This window comes from Oncorhynchus tshawytscha, linkage group LG22 (genome assembly GCF_018296145.1).
Source record: "Oncorhynchus tshawytscha isolate Ot180627B linkage group LG22, Otsh_v2.0, whole genome shotgun sequence".
NCBI lineage: Eukaryota > Metazoa > Chordata > Actinopteri > Salmoniformes > Salmonidae > Oncorhynchus > Oncorhynchus tshawytscha.
The window spans coordinates 19,492,936-19,510,242 of record NC_056450.1 but is presented as its reverse complement, the minus strand read 5'-3'; the positions used below and the strand labels follow the sequence as shown (position 1 = coordinate 19,510,242).

The 17,307-nt window shown below is 43.2% G+C and overlaps 1 protein-coding gene across 4 annotated transcripts in view; it reads right to left on the bottom strand.

The window, feature by feature from the left end:
• Positions 1-17,307, bottom strand: part of nphp4 (nephronophthisis 4) — a 191,766-nt gene that overhangs the window by 63,882 nt on the left and 110,577 nt on the right. For 3 of the 4 annotated variants that reach the window (XM_024384500.2, XM_024384503.2, XM_024384501.2), the window contains exons 11-14: positions 16,136-16,191; positions 11,021-11,158; positions 4,517-4,698; positions 458-649 (exon numbers count right to left, since the gene is read on the bottom strand). In XM_024384500.2, the coding sequence (XP_024240268.1) occupies positions 458-649; positions 4,517-4,698; positions 11,021-11,158; positions 16,136-16,191 (568 nt within the window). The remainder of the gene's footprint in view (positions 1-457; positions 650-4,516; positions 4,699-11,020; positions 11,159-16,135; positions 16,192-17,307) is intronic. The other variant, XM_042303891.1, reaches the window with a different exon arrangement.

Below are 17,307 nucleotides of genomic sequence, written 5' to 3'. Positions count from 1 at the left end.
ACCGTATGTCCTTGGCTGGAGACCAAGTGCACACAGGAAATGTCTCTTCTTATATTTTCATACTAAGTGGTGTGGAGGCTCATATAAAATGTCATTTTTTTCAAGCACATTATTCTTATTTGCAGACAAAAATAGTCAAGCTCAAATCCTCATATGTGGTTTCATCACTATGGGGCGAATCCTAGCTTTCACTTAAGTCAAATGTTCACTTATTTGCCCAGTGAGCTCAATGCATGACAAAGTGAACATTTGACTGAAGTTATGATACACCCTTATACTTGCATTGCATTCTGGAGGCACAGGGCAAATCCATCCTATATGAATATTGGAAGACAATGTACAGTTCAACAGAGTACATAACATGCTGATTAGAATCAATCTCAGCCTACACTACGTGGGTGATGTTTATGCATGGTGCCGTAGAGCCACAAACATGACCAGACGGCTGTGGGTTCACCTGGAAAATGCCAGAAACTGCAGCAGGAGCACATTGCCCTGCAGGGGATCTGCCTCCTCTCTCTGGGGGTCAAAGTTGACTGGTTCTGTCGGGTCCTGCACTTCAGCCACCAGCCCACTGGGGTCTGTGATGTTGGGGAAGCCGGCTGAGTAGAGGTGGGCCAGGGAGCTCCGGGAACTCACAAAGGAAGAGCTGCAAAAAAAGAGGAAACTATCCTCAAACAAAAAGAAGAATCTAGGCTTCGTCTGAAATGGCATCGATCCTATTCCCTATATAGCACACTACTTCTGGCCAGAGCCCGTTAGGAAGCCCATGAGGCTCTGGCCAAAAGTAGTGCACTATATATACTAGGGAAAATGGTCTCATTTCAGACACAGCCCTAGAGAGTACAAAGCTATTTGTATTAGCAACCAAACTTAATGGAAAAACCCAGTGACATGGGTTGGGTTCAATTCCAGTGAAATAGTCTTAATACTATACTCTATAGTCATTATACTGTATTCAAAGAGGGGAGCAATTGACCCCAACCCTAATACTCAGGTTGGCAATCGAAACACGGAGGGAGAATGACTAAGATGGTTTGAGGATGTTGGCATCCACACCCTGTTCATCGATAACACACAGAGAGAATCCCATCTGGGGGGAGAGGAGGACCAGTGTCAAAACGTTCCCTCAGAATTTCAACCATAATCTGTAGATATCTCTAATCACAGTGGCCCGCCTGTTTTTAGGAAACCATGGTAACATCCATAACTTATATTTTTGATATTGACATGGACTACTCCGTGCATGATAAGTAGCAGAGCAGCAGACACAGATGGTTGGTTAAAGTGCACATTCAGGGAAAGGAAAATGAACAATCTGTTGTTTACCACGAGAATGTCAGTAAGACGAATGTGACAAATCATATCAGTAAATACAATTTACTTCAAAAGTAATACGAAAAAACAGACTCATAACTAATTACGTTTTGGGCTTATTCAGAGGGGAATGCCAAAGACCTTATCAAATGAGCGAGTTTGCCATGGCTATATACACACATTTCACACTTCTGTCTCCCCATCTTAATTCACCCCGATTGGATTAATATTTGAGCCACTGTCTTAATTTCAAAGGGGTTCAATCTGACACACAGTTGTGATTATTGAAATGAAATTAATAAAGTTATTTGAAGTTCATTGTGATCCTCCTCAAATAAGTGGGTCATTCCGCTCAGAATATATATTTTTTAAAGACACAGTCCCATAAATTACATCCCAGCGAACAGCACTACGCCTGTCTGTGTTCCAGACACTGTGCCCCCTTACAGTGCATTCGGAAAGTACTCAGACCACTTGACTTTTTCCCCATTTTGTTAGGTTAAAGCCTAATTATAAAATGGATAAAAAATATAAAAAATTCTCGTCAATCTACACACAATACCCCATAATAACAAAGCAAAAACAGGTCTACAGAACTTTTTGCAAATGTATTAAAAATAGAAAACAGAAATACCTTATCTACATAAGTATTCAGACCCTTTGCTATGAGAATCAGCTATGAGAATCCATTGATCATCCTTGAGATGTTTATACAATGTGATTGGAGTCCACCTGTGGTAAATTCAATTGATTGGACATGATTTGGAAAGGCACACACCTGTCAATATAAGGTCCCACAGTTGACAGTGCATGACAGTGCATGTCAGAGCAAAAACCAAGCCATGAGGTCGAAGGAATTGTCCGTAGAGCTCCGAGATAGGATTGTGTCGAGGCACAGATCTGGGGAAGGGTAGCCAACAATGTCTGCAACATTGAAGATCCCCAAGAACACAGTGGCCTCCATCATTCTTAAATGAAAGAAGTTTGGAACCACCAAGACTCTTCGTAGAGCTGGCCGCCCGGCCACACTGAGCAATTGGGGGAGAAGGGCCTTGGTCAGAGAGGTGTCAAATAACCCGATGCTCACTCTGACAAAGCTCCAGTTCCTCTGTGAAGATGGGAGAACCTTCCAGAAAGACAACCATCTCTGCAGCACTACAACAATCAGGCCTTTATGGTAGAGTGGCCAGGAAGACACTCATCAGTAAAAGGCACACGACAGCATGCTTGGAGTTTGCCAAAAGGCACCCTAAGGACTCTCAGACCATGAGAAACAAGATTCTCTGGTCTGACGAAACCAAGATTGAACTCTTTGGTATGAATGCCAAGCGTCACATCTGGAGGAAACCTGGCACCATCCCTACGGTGAAGCATGGTGGTGGCAGCATCATGCTGTGGGGATGTTTTTCAGCGTCAGGGACTGGGAGACTAGTCAGGATCGAGGGAAAGATGAACAGAGCAAAGTACAGAGAGATCCTTGATAAAAACCTGCTTCAGAGCGCTCAGGACCCCAGACTGGTGCAAAGGTTCACTTTCGAACAGAAAAATAACTCTAAGCACACAGCCAAGACAACGCAGGAGTGGCTTCGGGACAAGTCTCTGAATGTCCTTGAGTGGCGCAGCCAGAGCCCGGACTTGAACCCTATCTAACATCTCTGGAGAGACCTGAAAATAGCTGTGCAGCGACACTCCCCATCCAACCTGACAGAGCTTGAGAGGATTTGCAGATAACAAATGGGAGAAAGTCCCCAAATACAGTTGTGCCAAGCTTGTAACGTCATACCCAAGAAGACTCGAGGCTGTAATCGCTGCCAAAGGGGCTTCAACAAAGTACTGAGTAAAGGGTCTGAATACTTATGTAAATGAAAAAAATGATAAAAACCTGTTTTTGCTGTGTCATTATGGGCTAAAGTGTGTAGATTGATGATAAAAATGATTTAATACATTTTAGAAAATAAGGCTGTAACGTAATAAAATGTGGAAAAACTCAAGGAGTCGGAATACTTTCCGAATGCACTGTATGGTCCCTGGTCAAAGATAATGTGTGTCATTTGGGACACAGCCTGTAAGACTGGTTTCCATGCCAGCCAATTGTTTTCATCTGATTCTGTGCTAATGCAATTGTTTGCTCAGTTGGTAGAGCATGGCACTTACAACACCAGGGTTGTGGGTTCGATTCCTACGGGGGACAAGTACAAACAATATGTTCAATATGTTCCTGTCCAGAGTGTATGCACTCAGCATAGGAGCGTCTGCAAAATAACTCAAATGTAAAATGTTTGTTTGAGCGCCGGCCGCCGTGTCTGTTATTTGCACGGTGTCATTTCTCATGTGGTATTCCTCTGTTACACCATGACTGTACTATATTATGACTTCTACTATGATAGCCTACCGCCTACATTATATTAGCTCTATATTATCTATTTAGTAAACAGATATGCTGTTAGTACTCATAGGTTATTTAAAGAATGGCCCCCCTTTAAAAATGACTACTGCACACCGTCTTTTATCGTAAACAGTCACTTGAGATGCTATTTTAGAACAGGGCAGAATCCTACTCCTCTAAATTGTCTCCTAACTGAATGTTCCACCTACTGTATACTACCCACTGCACATTAGACAAATTAGCTGACCAATAGATCTCTCGGTAGATAGCAAGACAGAAGAGAATTGTGGTGTAATGGACCGATGCCCAAATCTTTGGACGGAGATAACACGTCAGCTAAAACAAGGCATGTTCAAAGCCACGGTGCGAGGCCGGTTAGCATTCAATAGCCTTTTAATCACACTTCAGTAACAGCCGCAAGTGTGGACCGTGAATGCTACTCAAGCTTGACCGATCAGATGCGAGTGACTTATCATGGTTGTAAAATACCAGGGTCGAGACTAGTGTAGAACTGCATTAGCGCTGGCGATAAAGCCCTTTACATGACAACACCACTTGAGATACAGTACTAGTAATCCAGCTGTAGTTAGCTTTGAAGGGTCACGGTTAACTAATTCATTTTGTCCTGCCATTTATGCAATTCATAACATTCAGAACATTCTTCCCAGAACACCTTGTAACGTCGATATAAAGGACCTTGAGGACCCTATCCTTCCATTAACATGCAGGCATTCTGCGAGGCACCCAAAGCAGGCGAGGGACCGATGTGTGAAACCGCTGGCTGTGACAAGGACCCTGGCCTCTGGTGCTCACCTGGGCACAGCATGTGTTCCCATGGTGATGATGGGGGCATGGATGGGGGTGAACGGCAGCTCTTGGAGCTCCAGGTGGCCCTCGTTGGCCAGCGCGGCAGATTGGTATGCAAGGAGGCGGTCCCTAGGGGACACGTTTAGGTCCACCTCAAGGTGGGTGATGTTGCTGGCAGCTGGGAGCTCCTGCCACAAAGAGAGAGAGAGAGAGAGAGAGAGAAAAGCGAGAAAGAGAGAGAAAGACGAAATTAGCGGGAAAAAAGAAGAGAAAGAGAGAGAGCCTTATCAACGTATAGCGGTTGACATAAAAACTAACATTAGGTCAAACTTGACATAAAGTCACCATAAAATGACCTAATTACAGGGAATGTAATGAAACAAATTGAATAAACAAATTGTACTAAACTATTATTGTACTAAACAAACAGATTGGTCAGTTTCCCTTACTACGTTAATGGAACGCATGTAGTTCAAGTAATGACAATTTATATGGGGAACTTAATGTAAAATGTTTCCCAGAGTATGACTCCCCTGAATCATTGACACATGCATCACTGAGAACGATGTATCAGGGTTGTAGTCATTAGCGAACAAAACGGTTTGCAATGGAAAAAGATCAGATAGTGCCTCCCCGTTTGTCAATTTGATTTTGTTTAGTGGCTAATGAACACAACCTTGCTGCTAATTAGCTGTGTAGAGGTAATGACGTAATTCTCCAGTCCTCACTCTCCTGTCCTAGTGGTGATTGGTGGAAGAAAACACCTGCCAGGACATTACAAGACCTTCCATCACCCTCCTCCTTAATGACTTCCATCAAAGTCACACTGTGACGCCCGCAACACACACCGCCATTATGGAAACGTATACAATGACCTATAGTAGTTAGTTAGGCCCACAGAAAAGCACTAGGCACTGCAGTCGAGGGTGATTCAAGTACATTTAAATGGCTGACACTTTACTTGAATGCCTACTACATTGATGTTAGATTATTATGTCCTCTGTCTGTTTGATATACATTTGGAAAGTATTCAGCCCCTTGACCTTTTCCACATTTTGTTACGTTACAGCCTTATTCTAAAATGAATTAAATAAAAACATTTACTCGTCAATCTACACACAATACCCCATAATGACAAATTAAAAACAGGATTATTTTTGTGTGTGCAAATGTATTAAAAATAAAAAACAGAAATACCTTATTTACATAAAAGTATTCAGACCCTTTGCTGTATGAGCCCGAAATTGAGCTCAGGTGCATCCTGTTTCCATTGATCATCCTTGAGATGTTTCTACAACTTCATTGGAGTCCACCTGTGGTAAATTCAATTGATTGGACATGATTTGGAAAGGCACACACTTGTCTATATAATGTCCCACAATTGACAATGCATGTCAGAAAAAAAAACAAGCCATGAAGTCAAAGGAATGTCCTTAGAGCTCCGAGACAGGATTGTGTCGAGGCACTGAGCAATTGGGTGAGAAGGGCCTTGGTCAGGGAGGTGAAAAAGAACCCGATGGTCACTCTGACAGAGCTTCAGAGTTCCTCTGTGGAGAACCTTTCAGGAGGACAACCATCTCTGCATCACTCCAACAATCAGGCCTTTATGGTAGAGTGGCCAGACGGAATCTACTCATCAGTAAAAGGCACATGACAGCCTGCTTGGAGTTTGCCAAAAGGCTCTCAGACCATGAGAAACAAGATTCTCTGGTCTGACAAAACTTTTTGGCCTGAATACAAAGTGTCACATCTGCAGGAAACCTGGCACCATCCCTACGGTGAAGTATGGCAGGGACTGGGAGACTAGTCAGGATCGAGGTAAAGATGAACGGAGCAAAATACAGAGAGATCCTTGATGAAAACCTGCTCCAGAGCGCTCAGGACCTCAGACTGGGGCGAAGGTTCACTGTCCAACAGGATAACGACCGTAAGCACACATCCAAGACAACATAGGAGTGGCTTCTGGATGACTCTCTAAATGTCCTTGATGGCCCAGTCAGAGCCGGACTTGAACTCGAACATCTCTGGAGAGACCTGACAGAGCTTGAGAGGATCTGCAGAGAAGAATGGGAGAAACTCCTCAATACAGGTGTGCCAAGCATATAGCGTCATACCCAAGAAGACTTGAGGCTGTAATCACTGCCAAAGGTGCTTCAACAAAGTACTGAGTAAAGGGTATGAATACTTATGTACTTATGTTTTTTATCAATTTGCTAAAATGTCTAAAAACCTATTCTTGCATTGTCATTATGGGGTGTTGTGTGTAGATTGATGAGGGGGAAAACATTTTTAATTTTTTTTAAAAATCCATTTGAGAATAAGGTTTTAAGGTAAACTCTCAAAGTCAAGAGTCCGAATACTTTCCGAATGCACTGTACATGCAGGTTAGAGTTTTTCGTCAGGAATCTTGTTCTGGAGGCAGCTATGCAGAGTGGTCACTAGCTAGCAAAGCCCTAAAATCTGATTCTAAACCTAACCACACTGCTAAACCTAATGCCTAACCGTAACGTTAAATTAAGACCAAAAGTCATATTTTTTCAATATAGCCAATTTCCACTTTGCAGCTGGCCCATCTAGGACAAGACTCATCCCAATAAACGTCAACCTGCGATCTAGATGTGGTTCTGAGTCGGTTGGAATGTTTGTCTTGAAAAAGGCCTACTGCCAGAGACCTGAGGTGGGTTTAACAAGGCTTTCGTTTGCAGAGAACATATTTCTAAGTAACAATTTCAATTGAACGATTTAAATTGACATCCCATAATGTTACGGTGAAGCCGCAAATAGCTCATTTCTACTGTTTTACTGTGGCTTTTTATCAACAATATTCAAACTTCGCTATTCTTCCTACATTTAATAGAAAGTCTACATGGCCACTTGTAATTGTAGCAGCAGTTTAGACCCTAACACTTAGGACCCAGACACTTAGGTTAGCTAGCGGTTGCGAATGTTCGCTGCTGACACAAAACAATTGAAATGTTTGCTTACATTAGATGAACATTCACAAAACATTTCCCTTGAAGCACATCTACATATTTGTTTTAGTTCCCTGAGCAAATGCCTAAGCTTTAGCTCAGCAGGCTAACATTGTCTTGTGGCATGCAGGAGACCCAGGCTCAAACCCTGTTTGTGTTATGCTATCTGCAATCTGTGTTGTGTGTTATGCTATCTGTAATATAAATATGATGTGTACTATTTCTGTGTGTCTCTACTGTCCTGGATACAAGAATGATAATGACATTGATTTGGCGATACAAGCAGTAACACTTGCAGCTATGCATATCTTTAAGTCTGTGAGAAGAAGGATGTTCTTGTTGGCATCTAAATTAAAGAGACATATTGGAGCACATTTGAGTCAGTTTAAACGGATTGTAATGAGAATGAAACACATATCCAACAGTTGAACTCAGACACTCCGAGATTAAACTCATAATCTACTATTTTCACACCATTCATTTCCAGAAGAAAAAAACACATTGAATGGACGCCAAATGTACGCATCCTTGTGAGTGTGTGAGGAAATCAAAAAACAACATGGTTGTAACAGGAAAAATGATTACCGTTCCTATTTTGCGAGGAGTTACTCAACACGATTAGTACCACAGTTCCTGTTCCTGCACCCTCAACTTTACAATGATCTTCTTTAAAGTAACTGCCCAGTGATTACAGATTTCTTTGAAATATGACCTATAATTACTTACAATATGAGTGAAATAGTTTTCCATTCATTTTTATTTATTTAAATATGTTAAAAAGCAGCTTTCCTGTGTTGGAGTGGTGTGGGCGTACCCCAACAACAGAATGGTGTGGGCGTACCCCAACAACAGAATGGTGTGGGCGTACCCCAACAACAGAATGGTGTGGGCGTACCCCAACAACAGAATGGTGTGGGCGTACCCCAACAACAGAATGGTGTGGGCGTACCCCAACAACAGAATGGTGTGGGCGTACCCCAACAACAGAATGGTGTGGGCGTACCCCAACAACAGAATGGTGTGGGCGTAAACAACAGAATGGTGTGGGCGTACCCCAACAACAGAATGGTGTGGGCGTACCCCAACAACAGAATGGTGTGGGCGTACCCCAACAACAGAATGGTGGGCGTGGGCGTACCCCAACAACAGAATGGTGTGGGCGTACCCCAACAGAATGGTGTGGGCGTAACAACAGAATGGTGTGGGCGTACCCCAACAACAGAATGGTGTGGGCGTACCCCAACAACAGAATGGTGTGGGCGTACCCCAACAACAGAATGGTGTGGGCGTACCCCAACAACAGAATGGTGTGGGCCCCAACAACAGAATGGTGTGGGCGTACCCCAACAACAGAATGGTGTGGGCGTACCCCAACAGAATGGTGTGGGCGTAACAACAGAATGGTGTGGGCGTACCCCAACAACAGAATGGTGTGGGCGTGAATGGTGTGGGCGTACCCCAACAACAGAATGGTGTGGGCGTACCCCAACAGAATGGTGTGGGCAACAGAATGGTGTGGGCGTACCCCAACAGACAGAATGGTGTGGGCGTACCCCAACAACAGAATGGTGTGGGCGTACCCCAACAACAGAATGGTGTGGGCGTACCCCCCAACAACAGAATGGTGTGGGCGTACCCCAACAACAGAATGGTGTGGGCGTACCCCAACAACAGAATGGTGGGCGTGGAATGGTGTGGGCGTACCCCAACAACAGAATGGTGTGGGCGTACCCCAACAACAGAATGGTGTGGGCGTACCCCAACAACAGAATGAATGTGTGGGCGTACCCCAACAACAGAATGGTGTGGGCGCGTGGTGTGGGCGTACCCCAACAACAGAATGGTGTGGGCGTACCCCAACAACAGGTGTGGGCGTACCCCAACAACAGAATGGTGTGGGCGTACCCCAACAACAGAATGGTGTGGGCGTACCCCAACAACAGAATGGTGTGGGCGTACCCCAACAACAGAATGGTGTGGGCGTACCCCAACAACAGAATGGTGTGGGCAGAACAACAGAATGGTGTGGGCGTACCCCAACAACAGAATGGTGTGGGCGTACCCCAACAACAGAATGGTGTGGGCGTACCCCAACAACAGAATGGTGTGGGCGTACCCCAACAACAGAATGGTGTGGGCGTACCCAACAGAATGGTGTGGGCAACAGAATGGTGGGGCGTGAATGGTGCGTACCCCAACAGAATGGTGTGGGCGTACCAACAGAATGGTGTGGGCGTACCCCAACAACAGAATGGTGTGGGCGTACCCCAACAACAGAATGGTGTGGGCGTACCCCAACAACAGAATGGTGTGGGCGTACCCCAACAACAGAATGGTGTGGGCGTACCCCAACAACAGAATGGTGTGGGCGTACCCCAACAACAGAATGGTGTGGGCGTACCCCAACAACAGAATGGTGTGGGCGTACCCCAACAACAGAATGGTGTGGGCGTGGTGTGGGCGTACCCCAACAACAGAATGGTGTGGGCGTACCCCAACAACAGAATGGTGTGGGCGTACCCCAACAACAGAATGGTGTGGGCGTACCCCAACAACAGAATGGTGTGGGCGTACCCTAACAACAGAATGATGTGGGATTATACCGGTCATTACAAATATTTATGCAAGTAGATCACTGATTGGCTAGGTCATCCTCCTCAGGGAGATGACATCCTGTTCTATGAGGAAATAGCAAGCATTTTTTAACTGTTAGAGGTACAAGTTTGAGATGTTTTTAATTTTTTTTTAAGTGTTTTGTTTTATTCAATTTATGCTTTGGCCACAATTACGAGTATAGGACTACTCAACAACATTATTTCGATATGAATTAACAGAATCTGACCTTTTACAAGTATGATTTTGACCGGTCAGTTACTTTAAGCCACAAAAAACATTTTAACAAAACCAGTGAGAACTGGGTCTTATTCTGTAATCAGTATACTCAACATGAAAAGACATCAAATTATCTAGGACAGGGACTTTGCATTAAATGGACTTTGCATCAAACTTGGAATGGAATGCATTTGTAGTGTGTCCAGGTAGTGTTAAATGGAAAATCACAGCTTGGAAAAAACTGGATACCTTGAGTAAATTGGATCAGCCTTTGCACAATGATGTGAGTGACGAGTCAGAGACTGTTTCTTTTGATTTAGAAGATGAAAAACCTTGTGTAGTCCCAAAGACCAAGAGCATGCCAGAGTTCAGCAAAAACTGTACTCTCAAGGTTGTGTGTGCGCGCATGTGCCTGTGTGTCTGTAGGTATGTGTCTGTACATAGCTTTGTGTTAGAAAGGTGAGTGAGCCTTTGAATTCAAATCGCTGTGGCTGTCTGCGTATCCATGGAAATTATACATGAGTGTGTGTGCGCACACTTATACGTGAGTGTGTCAGAGACCTACAAAGTGCCCATATGTGTTTATGTAGCAGTGTGTCTATGTGTGTATGTATCCGTGTGTCTGCGTGTGAGTAGCACTGTGTGTATCCCCATGCGTGTTTGTGTCGGTGTGCGCGTGGGAGAGGGTACGGGGGTGGAATCTTACGACATGTGACAGCTGGTGGGCCGATGCCAATGGGGAAGGATAGAGCTGAGAGGAAAACGGCTGTTGCCATGGCGACACGGCAGTGGAGTGGCTCATGGTCGGGTAGCGTGAAGTAGCTGCCAGCTGAGACATAGAGAGCTAGGAGAAACAACAGGAATTCACATGAACTACTTAGACTTTATTAAAACAATATGACAACGCATATCAATGCTGCAAAATAAAGCAAGATTAGAGTCTTATGAAGAGCACTATGTGGGGAGCGTTCTCTATGGCTAGCATAACAGCATTGCCATATATAGGCTTCTATAGCTGCAGCATATTATAACACGATGGGTGGGATTTTCGGGAATGTGTGCCGTCAAATCATATCCACCTGTCATTTCAGTTTCCAATGAGACTGAACTAGACCAGACATCAAACAAACAAGTTCTAATAAAAAGGGACAATATTTAAATAACAGTGATGACAAACAGGGCCAATTTCAGTAGAACAGTGATATGAGCCACAACCATCTCAGTGAGCAGCTGACTGCTCTGTTGTTGTCTTCTCTCCCATTATGTGTCAGGGCAAACAGGCTGGGTAGAGAGTGTTGGCAGTACGGCTCGCGCTCAAGCCTAACGCCACCATTAATTGCCTTCTTCTCTGCCTGTTCCCCTGCTCCTGTGTGTGTGTTCTCACACACAGAGGCGCCTCGCTCGTGTCTGGTGTGTTTCACACCCACAGTGGCAGGCTGTGGTGACTTGCGATGTGGGATTGTGTGTGTGTGTGTGTCGCCGTTGTGGAGTCGACCTCTCAGCTGGCGGTTGTCATCATATGTCTCTTAGTAAGTGAGAAAACGAGAGGAGGTGGGAGACAGAAGGAAAAAGATATGGAGAGGGAAAAATATTTGAAGATTGACTGAGGGGGGAGAAGAAAATATAAATTTGTCACAGAGTGAGATGAAAATTGGAGAACAGAGTTAGGGAAAGAGAGGGCGAGAAATGGAGAGATACAGAAATAGAAGAGAGACACACAGAGAGCGAGACAGAGAGAGACAGAGAGCATCACCTCGGCAACACTGTTGACTGCCAACACAGGTAACAACAATAACATAACCCAAGACCGGCATATGATGGAAGGGGGCATCCCAGGAAATACACACACACACAGTGCTCTATATATTAGATTAAAATAGTCTTATAGAGCCTTAGCATTCTGCTCAAAGTGAACCAAAAGTGTCAGGAATCAATAATTTATGCAGAAAAACAAAGTTGTCAGATCCTACAATGCTTGCAGATATAGCAGTGAATACATCTTGTTTACAGTCCTATTTCTGTGCCGGGTGGCATTGATTAAATGGTGTTTGACAGTAATGCAGGGTAGGAGACCGAGGTTGATTCCCAAATTGCACCCTATTCCCTATATAGTGCATTACTTTTGAACAAAGCCCTACCGGCTGTGTTCCAAAGTAGTGCACTAAATGGGAAATAGGGTGCCATTTGAGACACAGGGATATGGCTGATGAAGAGGGTTATTTCTATCGACATAAATTGGAACTGTGGATCAGAGAGAGTTGTGCCAAAACCATGAGTTATACTGTAGCTTTTGTTTATTTATTCCCCCCATTGTTGAATACTCGACTTTGATCTGACATGTATACATGTAGCCTCGCTTCTGTAGTTCTGATGGCTCAGTTGGTTGGTGCCTGGTGCTTGTGGGGGTGCCAGTTAGCCTAAGGTTAGAGAAATGGACCAGCAAGCGGAGGCTCGCCGGTCCAAATACCAGCTCCGGGTTGTAAGCAAATACAAACATTTCTGTTCTTTCCTGCAAGATAATAGGCTAATAGAATTGTTCTTTTAAAAAACGGTGTATTTACTGCATTTCTGTATGTCCGTGAGTACGTTTGACAATAAGAACTTGGGAGCTGCAGGTACAAGGCTACTAGAATATGTTTCAGGCATTGGAACCAAAATTATTTTCCAATCGATTCGTTCCACTGTTCCGACCTGCAAAATAAAGTTCTGAACTAGTTTGAACCAACAAAAAAATTACAGGTTTATATTGTTCCTTTCTGTTCCTTTGTAAACCTCTGAAATATTTTTTTAAAAAGTGTATTTAACACAATATTAAATTACTTCATCAATAATGCTGTGCAGATAGAGAAGATTGCTGTGGAGCGGGCAAGGTATAGCTCAGTGAGTTGTTTACATGCCTGATGGAAAGACAAGTGTAGTGAGCAAGATGCAACTGAAATTTTGTGGGTGGGGAGAGAGTGAGAGAACCTTGAAGCGCTGGCATCTTGTTGTGATGACATGCAGTATCTTCATTAGGCCCACAGAATTATACCTACGGAGGAGTGGCTTCTATAAAGGAATGTCTTTGAACTTCAGAGTTGACTAAACGTTAGCTAGCCAACAGGCTTGTGTGTGCAGAGAGGCACCAGAATTTTTGCAGTTAATAAATACAATGTGAACTATAGTATCCCTAACTAGCACTGAAAAAGTGAATCCATTCTTCTCTAGCTACAAATTTCTCGACCCATCTTCTGAATCACGCTTGTAACGTCGGTAGGCTACAGATGGGTCGTTCCACCTTAAAAAGCACATAAGAGGATTTCGACACCCACCACCTCAGATTGTTCTGATATAGTTTATTTGTTATTTAACTAGGCAAGTCAGTTAAGAACAAATTCTTATTTCCAACGACAGCCTACCAAAAGGCAAAAAGCCTTCTGCGGGGATGGGGGCCTGGGATTAAAAATACAAATGAAATACAATATAAACATTTGACAAAACAGACGACAACACAACACTACATAAAGAGAGACCGAAGGCAGAAAAACATGACAACACAGCATGGTAGCAAAACAACATAACAACAACATGGTAGCAACACAACATGGTAGCAGCACAAAAGATGGTACAAACATTATTGGGCACAGTTATAATAAACAGATGACAATAGCATATTTTGTTGAAATATAATCTGATATCTGAGAAATTAAGATAATTGATTGCATCCAAATTGGCCATTTTAATTTAAAGGATTAATATAATAGTCAATAAATATAGCATCTAACATTTGATTTGGACCAAACCAAACCGTCCCTCCACACCCCCCACCAATCCCACCCCAACAACGAGAATCTAGTATCAGTTCTCTTTGTCTGACAAGTAGTATGGAGGTGCGGCTCTGAGTATTGTTTCTTCATCCTATGTAATGTATCTCCAGTGATTTTTATTCATTTTTTCCTGTTCAGGTAGATTTGTCATTTTATTTACTATTATTTTAACAGGTAAACTGACTGAGAACACATTCTCATTGACAGCAACGACATGGGGAATAGTTACAGGGGACAGGAGGGGGATGAATGAGCCAATTGTAAGCTGGGGATAATTAGGTGACCGTGGTGGTATGAGGGACAGCTTGGGAATTTAGCCAGGATAAGTGCCATGGGATCTTTAGTGACCACAGAGAGTCAGGACACCCGTTTAACGTCCCATGCGAAAGACGGCACCCTACACAAAAGTTGTTAGGTATATGTTCCATCCTACATCCTGATATTACCAGGTTCTGACTACTAGATGATGCCGTTTCTGAAAAAGTGAAGAATCCACCGTCCCCCAATGTTAAAGGGATAGTTCACCCAAATTACAAAATGCTGTTGGTTTCCTTACCCTGTAAACACACTATTGACAAGGTATGACAGCAACCCTTGCTTAGGTTTTGTTGGCCAATGCTATCTTTTTAGCATTTGTGGCAGAAATCCAATGCAATTCAATGGTACCTATATTATCATTTTCACGCTTCATGTTCAAATCATCCTAAAGTAATCAAAAAATGTATTGTGTAACTCAATGATGGTACTTATAGATTATTTGGATATGAAGCACAGAAATGCTAATATAGATACCACTGACATGCATTGGATTTGTGCCACAAATGCAAAACATGTAGCATTTGAAACATTGGCCAGGTAAACAAAACCAAAGCATGGGTTAATGTCATAAATTGTCAATAGACTGCTTAAACCAACATGTAATTAGGGTGAAATATCCATTAATAGCAGGAACAGCACCATCTAGCGGTCAGAACCTGGTAATATCAGGACGTAGGATGGGACATAAACAGCTTCATTTACTAATTTCTATGAACGGGGGAAAAAACATCACCAAATTCACTGAGAATACATTACATAGGATGAAGAAACAATAGAATAGTGATTCTATACACTCGTTGTTGGGTTGGGATTGCTGTGGGGTGTGAGTTTCTAACTACAGAAAATAACTATATTAAGCAGTTCCCGTGCTTTTAAAATAAATAATGGTAAACCGTATAGATCCCTTTTGCTCCCGGTTCTGATTCTGTTCCTTGAAACATTTAGTTATTTTCTATTTTTTGGTTCTGTTTCCTTTACCTGTTCCAACCCGATATGTTCAGCTGCAAACTTAATCTAGAGGCAGGAGAGCAGACCCAGGCCCTCATTATGGCCCATAGATCCAGCACTGAGACAGAGCTAATCCTTCTCCTCTACTGTGTCTGTGGGGCCTTATCTCTGTGAGAGAGCTGCATCCATCACAGGGCCCGGCCCCTCACTTGACAGCCCCACTCAGCCTGAGAGACATCACTCACACCCCACCATGCCCCAGACACACACACACACACACACACACACACACACACACACACACACACACACACACACACACACACACACCTTATGCAAACTCAGACACATTAATGTACATACATTTACAAACATGCAGAGACGCACACAGCAAACATGTACTCACATTCACATGTGCAGAAACACACACACAAGTGCATATGTACCAGCACACACAATTGAAAAACATGTGCCCATGCACGTAACACACACTCGTCATTAAAAACCCTCCCAACAAATATTAAGAGGATGAAGCTCTCTGCTCCATAGTACCACATCATATGCTGCAGGATATTTTGATAGACCTGATCGCTAACACTTATGTACCAAACAACCTTACTTAAACAGCCCGTTAGAACAGAGATGACCATGTTTCTTTCAAGAGATAATCATGCAGAACTGGGGCACAGAATGACTGATCATGTCTGACCATGTTAGCGGCAACTGATCTTTGAGACAGTCTTACTTACCCCTGGGCCTTGTGGCGATCCCGGAGGAGATGCTTGAGAGGCACGCCGGCTTTGACCTAAAGAGAAAAAGAAAAACAGTTCAAAAACACAGCTCTTATTTACTGTTCCTTCTAGTTCCATAGAAATATAAATCCTAGAAAGGAAATAGAGCCTCTGACCATATCAAATTGACTGATAAACGTATGGGTAGACTCAATATGGAATTCTATGGCAACCTTCTCACATAACTATTCTCATTCAGCCCGCATTGCCTTCCTTCTGCCGTGACTTCTGTTCACTCCACTAAATACAAACACTTCTTCATTATTCCTACGATCCAAAGTTAATAACATTGAACAAGTAAAATAACAACTTAACGTTTATATCCCAGGACAAATTAGGTAGCAACAGCAAGCTAGCTAGCTAAATTGCCATAAATGTTTAATGCTTTTCGACCTGTCCCCAAATTAATATAATTGGTTCAAAGTTTGTTTTGATATTCAACATGTGTGTCGTGATCGCGTTTGGTGTGGGGGGGACAAAATCAATTTGCGCACAACGCACATGTGCGTCCAGTTTGGGCATTGTGTGAGACAGCGTTTTTCCACCACCATCAACAAAACACCAAATGATGGTATTTCTCATGGAAGAATGCTGTTTCATCCCTCCAATAGAGTTCCAGAATCTTATAGAATCTATGCCGAGGTGCATTGAAGCTGTTCTATTTTATTAACACTTTATGTTGGTGTTTCCTTTATTTTGGCAGTTACCTACCCTACAGTGTAAGGTGAAGTTGGACCTAGATGCTGATCATGGATCAGTTTAGCATTTTCCTAACCAACTGCTAAGGTTGGAATTGGGGGAGGAGAAGCTGATCCTAGATCTGTATCTATAATGTCACCCCGGAGCTACAAGTAACTGCCAAAATAATGCAAACACCAACATAAAGTGTCTTAATAGGATGTTGGGCACCACGAGCCGCCAGAACAGCTTCAATGCTCATCAAACCACTCAGTGACTACTCGACTCTTGCCCTGTGGATGGAGGGATTGTCATCCACTCCAATCAGGATAGAAATGATTCACCATACTATAGGTTGAAAGTAAATCACTCAAATTGGCTATGTATTTATTGCCGTTTACCTTGCCCTCTAAAAGGGTTAAGTGAACCTAAACCATACCAGGAAAATGCAC